Source organism: Trichomycterus rosablanca, chromosome 13 (assembly GCF_030014385.1).
Source record: "Trichomycterus rosablanca isolate fTriRos1 chromosome 13, fTriRos1.hap1, whole genome shotgun sequence".
In the NCBI taxonomy this organism is placed as follows: Eukaryota; Metazoa; Chordata; class Actinopteri; order Siluriformes; family Trichomycteridae; genus Trichomycterus; species Trichomycterus rosablanca.
In genome coordinates, this window is record NC_086000.1 from 23,863,159 (window position 1) to 23,878,383 (window position 15,225).

General features: G+C 39.5%; 1 protein-coding gene across 1 annotated transcript in view; it reads left to right on the forward strand.

Moving 5' to 3' along the window:
• The window catches only part of LOC134325755 (1-phosphatidylinositol 4,5-bisphosphate phosphodiesterase beta-1-like), a 123,518-nt gene extending 109,108 nt beyond the window's left edge, over positions 1-14,410 (forward strand). Inside the window, exons 23-32 of the mRNA XM_063007993.1 lie at positions 907-1,022; positions 1,580-1,715; positions 1,785-1,838; positions 2,963-3,182; positions 3,303-3,483; positions 7,066-7,142; positions 7,476-7,565; positions 8,837-8,894; positions 8,982-9,068; positions 14,206-14,410. Coding sequence (XP_062864063.1) covers positions 907-1,022; positions 1,580-1,715; positions 1,785-1,838; positions 2,963-3,182; positions 3,303-3,483; positions 7,066-7,142; positions 7,476-7,565; positions 8,837-8,894; positions 8,982-9,068; positions 14,206-14,406 — 1,220 coding nt within the window. The 3' untranslated portion in view covers positions 14,407-14,410. The remainder of the gene's footprint in view (positions 1-906; positions 1,023-1,579; positions 1,716-1,784; positions 1,839-2,962; positions 3,183-3,302; positions 3,484-7,065; positions 7,143-7,475; positions 7,566-8,836; positions 8,895-8,981; positions 9,069-14,205) is intronic.
• The last annotated feature ends 815 nt before the right edge of the window (positions 14,411-15,225 follow it).

Consider the following 15,225-nt stretch of genomic DNA (forward strand, 5'->3'; position numbering starts at 1 on the left):
AAGAAAAAAAAAAAAAAAAAAAAAAAAGTTTCAAAGATTTCGAGTTAAGGTTGAGTTACAAGGTACCACTGTATTGTTTATTACACAGGAAAATGCATTTTGATTACTCAAACGTCCAATGTCATGTCATAGTGCTTTAAATATTAATAAATATTAAATATATTGGACTTATGTGCATCTACTATATAAGTATGTTAAGCTCTAGATGAAAATTTCCAGTGCTGATGTTGCTTCCAGAGGCAAATTGGGATTCATAAGTAGGTGTTTCAGCCTTTTTGCATACTGCTTTGTGACTGAGCTGTTGTTGCTCCCTGACATTTCAACTTCACACTCATAGTGCTTACAGTTGAACACGACAGATTAAAATTTAAAGCAGGACAAATAATTAATGACAGGCGTACAGCTTTTCCATTCAACAGATGGTATGGCAGTGACAATCAATCCGCTTCTTTAGTTGTGTGCTTGATGAGCTAACCTCACTAATTAGAAAGGCTGACTGAGCTTGATATTGTATATTTTGTTCAGTTAAGGACAATTACTTAAGAGGTTATAATTTTTTCTTACATTCCAAAAATTGCAGAAGGTGCATTGGCTGGTCTAAATTGCTTGTTAAAAGAAAAAGAATGAGTGAGGTAGTGAGTGAGTGAATGAGTGATGAGAGATATAAGAAATACATATTGGAAAATGTACCGAAGACAAAACAAAACAAAAAAACACTAAAATATTTAAAGAAAAGGTGTCACAGGAAAAAAGTGATGATTCTTGCTTGCAGTATCAAAACGGCAGGATTTCCAGGTTTTTTTCTTTTAAAGACTTCACTTTCACTTCTAAAGAATGATGAATCAGCATTCTGTAAAACATTTGCCATGTTTGTGACGACTGACTGTGCATTTCCCGTTGGAACAGATGTTATAGAGGCACTATCCAACCCAATCAGATACGTCAACTTAATGGAGCAGAGATCCAAGCAGCTGGCTGCTCTGACATTAGAAGAAGAGGAGGAGGAAAAAGATGCCAAAGAGGTGAGGAGTGCTTCTGTCTGCATTCATTTCCTTTTAACCTGAAGAGTTCATTTCAACTCTATATCATCAGTGAAAGAACAGAATGGCATGACTGTGGGATTATTGCATGTATTGCACAGTAGAGCCCAAGTATAACCCTGCTATGAATTTATTTAATGATTTACCACTCATTTAAATTTTATTCTGTTGAACTACAGAGTAACACAACTAAAAGTGTTTCTCACAGTTGTGTGAAGAGCACAGGTATGAACTGTGATAATGTCACAATTTGTAGTTAGAGAGCATCCCAAAGAGTTTTCTCTGGGTGCTTAGTCTGTTTTTGCTTCTTAAAAAGTCAGCAGGTGGACTGGCAACACTTAATTAGAGATGGATGGATGGATGGATGGATGGATGGATGGATGGATGGATTAGATAGATAGATAGATAGATAGATAGATAGATAGATAGATAGATAGATAGATAGATAGATAGATAGATAGATAGATAGATAGATAGATAGATAGATAGATAGATAGATAGATAGATCGCATCACATTTAATCCACTCTTGTTTATTAGACTGACTCTGGAGCTGAGCAGGCTTCAGAGTCCAAACATGAGCCTAAACCTGCTCCTGTGGAGAATGGTCTGAGTCACGCTCTGAGTGCAACACCAAAACCAGCATCACAGCTCAACACACAGCCCCAATCTACAGGTAAGAGTATAAATAATCATTTCAAAATACCGCAGTTCATGAAAAACTAAAGAGAGTACTATGTTTCAGGATCAGCTAAACCTGCTGTCAAGACTGAAGACCTTATTCACAGTGTCCTTACTGGTCAGTAACTGCCTGTACTTAGTAACAGTTTTTACCTCTTAAAATAAATAATTTAGTGGTGTTAAAAGTTGTATAATGTCATTTAGCTTACTAGTAGAATCTTTTCAATTGTAGTTATTTTTATTTGAATGACTACAGCTGGTGACCTTTCTGTACCCACATAAATACAGCTAGTTTGACTGCACAGAGAAAAGGAAAGAACACACTAGTAATCCTGTGGTAAAGAAAATGTGTAGATAGTAAGATATACTCTAATCTATTATCTAAAAAAAAAAAAATGAATTAATAATCTAAAAAACAACAACAAATGAATTAGAAGCTGGGGGAACATTACACAGCAAGCTTTATTTGGGGTTTCTAAGTGTATGCCAGAAAATATATAGTACTTATACACTTACCTTTGGTTTATGATGTCATTCAATATAGTGACATGGCTTCTAATTCCTTGTTATAATTCACAACATATGTTGTTGCACTGCATATGTGTGACCAAAGGATTAGTCATATTAGTCAAATTATTAGTCAAATTAGTCATATCTAATTACCCAGTTGCATCTCCTCTACTGCTGTTGTCCCCTACCCAACCCCCCCACACAACCCCTCCGACACATGTGAGGTTGCCAACCACTTATTTTTACCAGCACAAAGCAGGATCTCTATTATTCCCTGGCCCTGTGCGGACACCACTGACCAGCCAGCAGAGGCTGGGATTGCAGCAGTGATGAGATATCAGACGTTAGCCAATCATCTCTGCGGCAGACATTAGTCAGTCATGTTTGCATGTAGGCACCCGGCCAGTCGATAGCGAGCTGAGATTCGAACTTGAAATTTCAGCACTGGTGGGCTATCGTGTTTTACTGCTGCTCAACCCAAGTGCCCATAGAAGGGCTAGTTTGACTGCATGGTCAAACGCAATCCAAATACGGCCAAAACAACTGAGCTACCATGATACAGAATTAGCTGTACATGGTCAAGCAAACTTGACATTATCACATGCTGTAGAATTATAAGGTGAAGTTTTTTAGTCCAGACATAAAAACACAATTTATCTTTAATAACTTAAATGTAATATGTACTTTCTTAAAGTCAGTAATCTAAGTCTTGTTAGCTTTGTACTCTTTAAGAGGTAGAAGCCCAGACATTAGAGGAGCTGAAGCAGCAGAAAGTGTTTGTCAGAGAGCAGAGGAGACACTATAAAGAAATGAAAGACCTGGTAAAGAAACATCACAAGAAAACCACAGAACTGATCAAGGAACACACAGCCAAATACAACGAGTTCCAGCACGACTATCTTCGCAGAAGAGCTGTGCTTCAGAAATCTGCCAAAAGAGAGGGTAAGAAGAGGTAGGTCTGCTTCCTCTGGTCCCGCTACCATCTCACAAAAGTGTGAAACAGATCATACACTTTAGCTATTTTTTAATTAATAACAGAAAGATTGAGTTTAGAATGATCTCTGTTCCTCAGGTGTCTGTCCTCTAGTCCAGAGCATGGTGCTTCGTTTTTTGAGCAGGAGCTTGCAACTTTGGACCAGGAAAGTGGACAGAAACTGGCCGAGCTGAAAGAACAGCAGCAGCAGCAGCTACTGAACCTGCGGCAAGAACAGTACTACAGTGAGAAGTACCTGAAGAAGGAACATATCAAACAGGTAGAATGGGCATTTAACAAAACAATTTAAGTTACTGGACTTTAACAGAAATGATTTGCTTTGACACCAGCCTGTATTTCACTCTGTAGGTGGAGACACACAAAGCAAACACAAAACAGACAGATGTTTCAGCACAGTTTTGCTAATGTAATCGATGCAATCATCTGAGGAGCTAGTTAGTAAAATCAGCCTGCATGTTTTTATGTCTACTAACATTTATATTGGGTGGCACGAAGGCTCAGTGGGTAGCACTGTCATCTCACAGCAAGAAGGTCCTGGGTTTGATCCCCAGGCGGGGTGGTCTGGGTATTTTCTGTGTGGAGTTTGCATGTTCTCCCCATTTCTATGTGGGTTGGGAGCTCCTGTTTCCTCCCACAGTCCAAAGACATGCAAGTGAGGTGAATTGGAGATACTAAATTGTCCATGACTTAAACTATAAACTAAACTAAACTTAAAAATAAACTTGTGAACTGATGAATCTTGTGTATTGAGTAACTACCATTTCTGTCATGAATGTAACCAAAGTGTGTAAAACATTACATTAAAATCCTATTAAATGAATAAACAAACATCTGTATTAGGGTGACCATACATCCTCTTCCCGGACATGTCCTTTTTTGGACCTAAAAGATGCATCCGGCCGGGATTTCAAAATCACCTAAAATGATGTGTGTTCTTTCGATGATTTCACCTTTCTCTTTATATCCCACCTTCTCGCACTTCTCTTAGAAAAATGCCCAAGCACAAATTAAAATTCACAGACCAACTACAGAAAAACCCCTATAAAGGGTCTCTTGATGCATGCTCAACAATCCAGGTACACAGTGGCGGCTCCTGCCAAATCTCTCGGGAGCAATTGTTGCGATGATGGCCAAGGTGACCCGTTCAATGGGTAAATTAAAGCTTAAATAATTAACATCTTAAGTCATCTGTCAGTTTGCCCTCACAAATAACTTTGAATATGGAGAGAGACCAGCTTTACCATTAATCATAAAATGAAGTAAAGCCTTCACACTAACGATTTAATTCAGTCTTCATCAGATAGCATTTTATTTTAGGTGCAGCAGATCCAGAATAAAGATTGGCATCGGGGCTGATGTGCAATGAATAAAGAAGTACAATTAAACGATTGGGGAGATACAATAAGTGCAATCACAATTCACAATTTAAAAATGACATTACTTACTTGTAATTTACTTGTAACTTATATGATTTTCCCTCCTTTGTAGATACTGGCTTAATGTTTAAATTTGGTCCGGGTGGCCCTAATTCTTTAGTTGCTAATTTATCCTGATTACTACGAGGACTGAATGGCATTTCCCTTAATGACACGCTGGAGTTGCTCCAGTGGCGTAACTAGGAGCTCATGGGCCCCAGTGCAAAAAATAAATTGGGGCCCCCTCAACAAATTTCATATATATATATATATATATATATATATATATATATATATATATATATAGTATATATGCTGCATGCTGATAGCTGATCAGAATGAATTAAAGGTAGGTGAAATTAAATTAAAGTGAAGTGAGTTCATGTCGTGGCGGGGCCCCCCCCTGCCATGGGCCCCAGTGCACCTGCCCCCCCTGTAGTTATGCCCCTGATACCCCTTTTCCACCAAAAAAAAACATGGTTCTTGAACCGGTTCTGTTCAGGTTTCTCTGAACCTTGGTGTTCTGTAGAGAACCGACGCGCGTTTCCACCAGTTTTTGAAAACTAAGCAGCGTCATCAACGGTGGGTGTTACTTAACGAAAGTTAAGAGCAGTAATATCATGGCGGAGCGTGTAGATTATGTGCGAGCATTTGTGCTGCTGTTACAGATGTTTGTTTTTATGTAAAAAGCATTGATATAACAATCGGTGATAAGAAGACGTAGACGTGTTTGTTGCAGTTGTTGTTTTCTTTAGTTCACTGATGTGAGAAGCGTTTTGCGCTTCGGTTTCACCGCGACCCTCGGCACAAATAGCCGATTTGCTCAGCGCTCGACTTAAGCGGTGAAACATCGCTAAATTTCCACAACACGAACAAACATCTGTGTGAAATAAACATCAAATCTACTCTAAAATACAACATGTATCTGTGTTTAGCTGGATTTACTTCTCGTGTGTTTATGCAGCTCGGGCAGTTGAAAAAGCTTCACGCTTTATTTTTCACGTTAAGCGATGTTCGTTCTGTCCTGGTCACTTTTATCACGTAATATCACACAGTTCACCTTTTTAAAGGCGCTTTGAAAATATCACCGGCAAACTGGCTCAAAATGTAATCAGGTGAAGTTTAAAAGATAAAAATGCAGCATTAAGCTCCATACGAGACACCAGCTGACGGCATTGTTGCTGTCGCTATGCCGTACAACATGACGCGCCCACAGACGGACGTCACGGTTCACGCTGAAAAACCAAGTATTCTGTGGTGCCAGATTGGCCCGCTAGTTCGCTGTCTGGAACCTCTTTTTTCCGGTGGAAACACGCGGAACCGGTTCATAATCAAGTTCGGGAACCGGAACGGGCTCCGTGCCGTGTCGGTGGAAAAGGGGTATGAGTTGCTCCGATCTGAGGTAATGGTAGTCATGGTGACGAGATCGCTACACCAGGTTACGTGTGACGCAAGCACGTAAGTGCGAGCCCTCCCGGAACCCATACAGATTGTATTGCAGCGCCTACAGTTCGAAAAAAGTGCCTTAACATGAGAGTCTATGAGAGCAATCCAGGGCGATTTTCAATCAGACTGAAATCGCCCAAAAGAGGCGGTACTGTACGGAACACAACTCGACGCTGATTGGACTACGATATTCAGAGGCAAGACAGACTGTCCAGAACAGTCACAGCTAGTTTAACACTGGTTGAATGTGATAGAAAAATTTCTTCCCTTTCGCCCTTTGGTGGTGCGTCGCTCGATCGCCCTAAGGAACGAGCCGCCCATGCAGGTACACAAATCCACAAAGTTGAATCAGTTCATCTGGACACAAGTTTGTTGAAGAGATACGTTTCGTCACTCATCCAAGTGACTTCTTATATCTGAGCTAGTGGTGAACAAAGGGTTTTTCACACCACAAAGCATCACAACTGATAAAGATCTATGGACTGCATGTCTGCCTTGTTAAAAAGTCTTTTTCTGATTCTAAAACAGTGCAAACATTTTTAAATGCGCGTACTAAGATAGAGGTTATTGTCAACGCTGTGATAGCACCTCATTCTGGCGAAATAGCTCTGCTGATGAATTATTTTATTTGTTATTATTATTGTTGAAACGCTGAATTGAAAGTAATAAGATTACCTGACCATAAATGCATTTGTTAGTTATCTTGTTAAAGAGTAGCTGTTCAATAAGTTCAGTAACATAGTTGCATGGTTATTGATGCATCTGTCAAATATTTAACGCCGTACTTTATACACATTGCCATGGTGCCACCAATTACATTAAATTACTTTGCCCATTCGACACCCAAAATATGGTCACCCTACTTATATGTCACTTAAATTTTATTGAATGATCATTAGTATATCTATCTGTACTTGATTTGACTGTTTTTCATTAAACAAACATGATTTATTTGTTGACCTTTTTTGTATATTACACAGCTAATGCAAAAACTAACCATGCTAGCTGAGGACAGTCAAAGCAACCAAACAAAGAAGCTAAAGGACGTATGTGAGAAGTAAGTTTAAAAGAATAAATGGTGGACTACCTGTGTCTTTGTAACCTTTTAAACTTATACTTTGAGTTTGCATGTTCTCCCTGTGTCTGTGTGGGTTTCCTCCGGGTCCCACGGTTTCCTCCCACAGTCCAAAGACATGCAAGTGAGGTAAATTGGAGATACAATATTGTCCATGACTGTGTGTTCGATATAACCTTGCGAACTAATGAACCTTGTGTAATGAGTAACTACCGTTCCTGTCATTAATGTAACCAAAGTTTAAAACATGACGTTAAAATCCTAATAAACAAACAAACAATAACTTATACTTAATCAATATCCTTATGTTAACAGAGAAAAGAAGGAACTGAAGAAGAGAATGGACAAGAAAAGACAAGAGAAGCTGAATGAAGCCAAATCGAAAGACAAACACCTAACAGAGGAGTGAGTAGTAGAGCTTTGGGTTACATACAGAAGGATCTGAATGGTATTTGCTAAGTCTTTGTTACAGATTGATGCATTTATGATGATATTTCAGATGATTTGAGTAATGTTATATTCAACAGTGGGCGGCACGGTGGCTCGGTGGGTAGCTCTGTCGCCTTACAGCAAGAAGATCCTGTGTTCGATCCCCAGGCGGGGCGGTCCGGGTCCTTTTCTGTGCAGAGTTTGCATGTTCTCCCCGTGTCTGTGTGGGTTTCCTCCGGGAGCTCCGGTTTCCTCCCACAGTCCAAAAACAGGCAGTCAGATTAATTGGAGAGACTAAATTGCCCTATTGGTGAATGTGTGTGTGTCTGCCCTGCGATGGACTGGCAACCCGTCTAGGGTGTTACTGTGTGCCTTGTGCCCATTGAAAAGCTGGGATAGGCTCCAGCACTCCCTACCCCTTTCCCCGCGACCCTAATTGGATAAGCGATTAAGAAAGTGATTGAGTGAGTGAGATTCAAAAGTGCTAGCAGTAATCAATGATGGGTTCTTACTAAACCAAATTACTATTTCTTACTGTGCTAGTTAGTCGAAAATCAAAATAGACTATTTTAATAGCTATTAAGCTAATGTAAATATTTGTTTGAGTTTGTTTAAATTACCCTTTTAAAACCTTCCTAAGAAACACACTGTACGAATTACAGCTTACAAATCAGCAAGAATCCTGTAGATGGCAGTGAAATACCAAATAATCCTTTAGATTCAATATTTTAGAGCAGTCACAGTTGTGATTATTATCCCATTATACTTAATAAATTATTCAAATGCAAAGATTCTCATCAGGAAACAACTGATTTGTAATCGTTTTATGTTTTTTGCTGATTTAAGCTGTTAGGCAGCGGGTTGTACAATATTAATCAGATGTGCTTGCATTACTGTGTAGCTATTTATGTTTATATTTCTTTCTTTTTTTTGTCTTCCTATATACATAAATACGTGTGTATGTTAAGTGCCCAACCATGCCTATGACACTCACTAGAATATTAGACTGCTGTGCAACCCAAGCATCCTATTATTTAAATTATTGATAGCTGCATTTTTAAGGATTTTTTTGCCCATGCCAGCTGAGTCAGGCATCATCGTTTATCAATATTAATCAGAGTAATGCACTGCAGTTTAAATAATGTGGTCTGGTATCAGCAACATTATTTGTGTGTGTGCTGTCAGAGGAAGTCAATAGATGCTTCAAACTGTATTTGATTAAATGAACCAACTGTCTGTGCTTCCAGGGAGAAAATGGAGATCAACAGGTCGTATGTGAATGAAGTGGTGCAGCATATTAAAAGAGTAAGTGATATTATTTTACCCTGAAGCAATTTGGATTGCGGTTTTAAACTCATGTGGTTCTTGTTGTTGTTTGTATCGTTTAACCAGTTAGAAGATGCTCAGACCAAAAGACATGAAAAGCTTGTGGAGTCCCATAAGAACATTCTTCAACAAATTACTGATGAGAAACCCAAGGTATGTCCATCATTTTAAATTCATAGTAATACATTTAACCAGGGGCGTAACTACGGGGGGGGGGCAGGAGCACTGGGGCCAACGACATGAACTCAACCCCCCCACCGCCAGAGCCAGGAATTTGGACTTGAATATTTTGTAGATGATTTTGCTGAGCGCAAGGCAGGCCGCATGAGTTAGTACCTTTAATTCATTCTGATCAGCTATCAGCATACAGCACACTGCAGTGCTGAGAATGATCCACCACCTAAATAATACCTGCTTTGTGGTGGTCCTGTGGGGGTCCTGACCATTGAAGAACAGTAAAAGCAGGTTAAAAAAGTATGTGGAGAAACAGATGGACTACAGTCAGTAATTGTAAACTGTAAGTGCTCCTTTATGGTAAGTGGAGCTGATAAAATGGACAGTGAGTGTAGAAACAAGGAGGTGGTTTTAATGTTATGGCTGATCAGTATATATATATATATATATATATATATATGTATATATATATATATATATATATATATATATATATATATATATATATACAGTATATATATAAGCCAAACAGGAAATATATAGCAAACACTGATATATATGGAATGAAACTGATATATATGGAATGAAACTGATATACATAAAACGAAACTCGATATACATGGAATGAAAACTGATATATACATATATATATATATACAGTATATATATACTGTATACAGTGTATCACAAAAGTGAGTACACCCCTCACATTTCTGCAGATATTTAAGTATATCTTTTCATGGGACAACACTGACAAAATGACACTTTGACACAATGAAAAGTAGTCTGTGTGCAGCTTATATAACAGTGTAAATTTATTCTTCCCTCAAAATAACTCAATATACAGCCATTAATGTCTAAACCACCGGCAACAAAAGTGAGTACACCCCTAAGAGACTACACCCCTAAATGTCCAAATTGAGCACTGCTTGTCATTTTCCCTCCAAAATGTCATGTGACTTGTTAGTGTTACTAGGTCTCAGGTGTGCATAGGGAGCAGGTGTGTTCAATTTAGTAGTACAGCTCTCACACTCTCTCATACTGGTCAATGAAAGTTCCAACATGGCACCTCATGGCAAAGAACTCTCTGAGGATCTTAAAAGACGAATTGTTGCGCTACATGAAGATGGCCAAGGCTACAAGAAGATTGCCAACACCCTGAAACTGAGCTGCAGCACAGTGGCCAAGATCATCCAGCGTTTTAAAAGAGCAGGGTCCACTCAGAACAGACCTCGCGTTGGTCGTCCAAAGAAGCTGAGTGCACGTGCTCAGCATCACATCCAACTGCTGTCTTTGAAAGATAGGCGCAGGAGTGCTGTCAGCATTGCTGCAGAGATTGAAAAGGTGGGGGGTCAGCCTGTCAGTGCTCAGACCATACGCCGCACACTACATCAAATTGGTCTGCATGGCTGTCACCCCAGAAGGAAGCCTCTTCTGAAGTCTCTACACAAGAAAGCCTGCAAAAAGTTTGCTGAAGACATGTCAACAAAGGACATGGATTACTGGAACCATGTCCTATGGTCTGATGAGACCAAGATTAATTTGTTTGGTTCAGATGGTCTCAAGCATGTGTGGCGGCAATCAGGTGAGGAGTACAAAGATAAGTGTGTCATGCCTACAGTCAAGCATGGTGGTGGGAATGCCATGGTCTGGGGCTGCATGAGTGCAGCAGGTGTTGGGGAGTTACATTTCATTGAGGGACACATGAACTCCAATATGTACTGTGAAATACTGAAGCAGAGCATGATCCCCTCCCTCCGGAAACTGGGTCGCAGGGCAGTGTTCCAGCATGATAATGACCCCAAACACACCTCTAAGACGACCACTGCTTTATTGAAGAGGCTGAGGGTAAAGGTGATGGACTGGCCAAGCATGTCTCCAGACCTAAACCCAATAGAACATCTTTGGGGCATCCTCAAGCGGAAGGTGGAGGAGCGCAAAGTCTCGAATATCCGCCAGCTCCGTGATGTCGTCATGGAGGAGTGGAAAAGCATTCCAGTGGCAACCTGTGAAGCTCTGGTAAACTCCATGCCCAGGAGAGTTAAGGCAGTTCTGGGAAATAATGGTGGCCACACAAAATATTGACACTTCAGGAACTTTCACTAAGGGGTGTACTCACTTTTGTTGCCGGTGGTTTAGACATTAATGGCTGTATATTGAGTTATTTTGAGGGAAGAATAAATTTACACTGTTATATAAGCTGCACACAGACTACTTTTCATTGTGTCAAAGTGTCATTTTGTCAGTGTTGTCCCATGAAAAGATATACTTAAATATCTGCAGAAATGTGAGGGGTGTACTCACTTTTGTGATACACTGTATATATATATAATGAAACTTGATCTATATATAATGAAACTCAATATAAAAAATTTTTTGCGCTGGGTCCCATGAGCAGATGCTTTTTTCCCATGCCACTTATCTGTAACAGGTCGATTACCTTTCGCCAGCGTTTCTTGCAGCAGAAGAGGTAGATCGTCCCGTTCCAATGGCAAGTGGACTACAGTTCCCAAAAGCCCTAGTGCTGATTAGCGCTAATAAGGAAGGCCAGAGCGTTACTCTGTGCTGAGTCAACCACAGTCGGTAAGGTAGTTGGCTGGTGTGTGGTCACTCGCGCCTTACTTTGTTAAAGAAGAGTACTCTTCGTGTTTATTTATTCAATGTAAAGTAGCACTTCTAAGCATTCCGGCGCTTGTAGTAAAATGAATCCTCTCGCGAATTGATTCTTCAGCTGAATCGGAGTCGCGAGTCGATTCCTTTCTTAAACTTAAACAAGCATCCGGCATCTCGACTCACGTGTCAGTTGACTGTAGCTGGTTGGTTGACCACTGTCGTGGGTCCCACCTTGGGCTTTTCTCTTCTCTTAATCTTAGTTAGGAATTGACGTAACTAGGAGCTCATGGGCCCCAGTGCAAAAACAAGAAGTCCCCCCCCCCCATTCCATATATATATCAGTGTTTGCTATATATTTCCTGTTTGGCTTGCCATAAAACATGCATAATAGGTGCAGCCAATGGGAGGGCAGTGAGGTGGGTGGTTGAGTTCAAGTTGTGGAGGGCCCCCCCCTGCCATGTGCCCCAGTGCACCTGCCCCCCCTGTAGTTACGCCACTGAATTGAGACCCCCCTTACATTATCTATAAATTCTCGTTACATTTATCTATAACCTTGTTACATTATCTATAAATACAATGCAAACAATTTGGAGTTAAGGGTCTTACTCAATGGCTCAGCAGTGGCAACTTGGCAATGGTGGTTCAATTCAATTCAAAGAAGGAAAAGTTCTGCTTCTTAATGTGTTTAAGATGACTTCTCAAAAGGTTTAAAGAGTATCATGTGTTTAAACACTGCTTATTAATGTGACATAGATGAAAACAATTACTAAAGATACTGTTATTTTCATAAAAGAATTTATCGGGCTGCTTCAGGAGGTAAATCTTTGTCAGCTTTAAGTCTGACAGAAACTGTAAACACAATTTTAACTGGGAGAGTGTGAGTTTGTAGACAGTACAGTGGTTTTATGTACTGTTACAATATCAACGGCTTTTGTTGCATCATGCCTCTGCAAACTGTGCATATTTCACAGCCACTGTGGGTTATTCAAATCAAGTACCATTCATCTCCCATGGAATTTTAAGTTTTATTTATTACTCATTTTTTACAGCAGTAGACAGAATAAACAAAAAAATCATGTTTATAAACATGCCAATAAAATCTTTCAAAAAGAGCAAACAAAATAAATGTGTCTAATAACAGCATCACACATATAAACCACATGGCCAAAAGTATGTGAATGCATGACCACAAGCTTATTGAACATTGCATTCCAATAATATAAAAATTAAGTTGCCCCAACCCTTCACACCCTCGTTGCCTCCACTGCAACAGTTTTTTAAAATGTGACTGTAAGAATTTGTGCCTGGCTCTGATTTTGGAAAACAAGGCTTTCCCTGCAGTTAACGTTCCAGTTAATTCCAAAGATGTTTAGTAAATTTCAGGTCAGGGTCAACTTGTCTTTGCTTTGTGTACAGGGCACATTTATGCTTAAAACTGAAAAGGCCTTCTCCAAACTGCTGTTACGAATTTGATAGATTTTGTACATTTGTTAATATTGGGGCGGCAAGGTGGCTCGGTGGATAGCACCGTCGCCCCACAGCACAAAGGTCCTGGGTTCGATCCCCAGGTGCGGCGGTCTGGGTCCTTTCTGTGCTGAGTTTGCATGTTCTGCGTGGGTTTCCTCCGGGAGCTCCGGTTTCCTCCCACAGTCCAAAAACATTCAGTCAGGTTACCTCATAACTGGTGCAATTACAACCTCTGCTGGCTGATTGATGGCATCTAGACAGAGTCGAGGAATAATGTGGACAGGGTGTGGCTCTTTGTACACAAAGCTGATCCACATATGAACTCACCTCGTGCAGGTGAAAAAATACAGTCGGGTACAGCACACGTGTCAGAGGGGGCGTGTGTCAGTCTCTCTCACCTCAATCAGCAGTGAGGATCAGCATCAGTAGAGAGGAAGCATAATGCAATCGGGTAATTGGATACGACTAGATTGGGAGGAAAAGTTTTTAAAATTGAGTATTTTGGGATTTTGTATTTCCATCAAATTTAAATGCATGGTTTATTAACAAACTAATTTTTTTTCTTGCTGCTGCTTGGATAAAAACTTGACTTTGAATCACTTGTGGTGCATTTCTGTCTTCATCTCAGTCAGCAGCAGCTCTTGTAGGCCAACAGATGGGTTTCCGTGGTTCACTGTCGTAGCATTTCAACAATAATGTATTTATCACATTACTCATTTTCAAAAAGACGCAGTAGCAGTTTTTTATTTACCTAAATTCATTAAAACTAAATAATAGTTTAATCGGACAAACTTTATTAAAAATAAATAAATAAACAAACGGTATGTCTGTGTCTCCTTGACACTTTTATTGTAACCTTTAACAGATTGTAAAGATTGTGATTAAGGATGTCAGCTCGAGAGAGATCATATCGATTTATGCTTTATTGCCTAAATGTTAGGTCGAGTGCTGAGAAAGGCCACTGGCATTTTCAGTGCTGGAGCATTAACACAGTCTGTGTATTCAGTCAGTAATAAATGATGCAATCTGTTACCAGCTGCAGAATGAACTGGATCAGGAGTATCAGGATAAGTTTCGACGGCTGCCGGTGGAGATTCAGGAGTTTGTGCATGAAACCACCAAGAGAAAGAGTGACGGGAGCGATCAGGAGTCTCTGCCTATGTCCAGTACGCTGGAAAAACTCAGCCATAAAGGAGCGCAGTCTGAGGATGATATGGAAGATGAGAAAAAAGACTGATGATAGGAGACAGTGAAAATTTTATCCTTCCACAGCAACTCTTCCTAAACTGTTGTGTTGGTTATATCATTTTTTATGTAATATCATTACAATTTAATATGTATTGTTGAATCTGCCCCTTAATATAATATATTCTTGGTTTTGGAAAAATTAACTACACCCCTAGTGCAGACATTAGTACTGTCTGCTACTATGTTTTAATTAGTGACAGATTATAATTATGCTGTTGAAATGCTTTTTATAAGTTTTCTATATTAGTATTTTATTTCAGCTTTAATAATTATATGTTTCTTATAGTGCTCTTAATCAAACATTTAAGGGCAGTTAGTAAATAGATTAGTGTACGTTTAATGTTTTCAGAAGGTGCAAAGCAAGAGCACTCATGCAGAAGATGGAGTTAGAGTTAAAAGGGCAGGCATTGTATAGCTGTATATTGTACTATATAAGTATAACTCTAATAGCTCTTACCCACTGTATGTGAATGAAATGTTTATAATGTATATTTGCACTGAATGTAGGACTGTTTGTATTGCAGACACGGGTGGCTTGTTAATATAGATACAGTATCTGACAACACTGTTACAGTTTTATACTGTAGTGGTGCATTGTTACATATACAGTACACTATATAAACATAGACACATTTTATCAGATGTTGTGGGGGATTAATATGAAGTTGGTGTCAATGTTTATGCTCCTCTGAGAAGGTTTAATTTTTTAGACCAAAACATATTATAAGCATTTTTTCTGTACTGGAACTAAAGAGCCCAAACAATAGAAAATAGATTCTCAAAACCTCATAGAAGATACTAATGACAA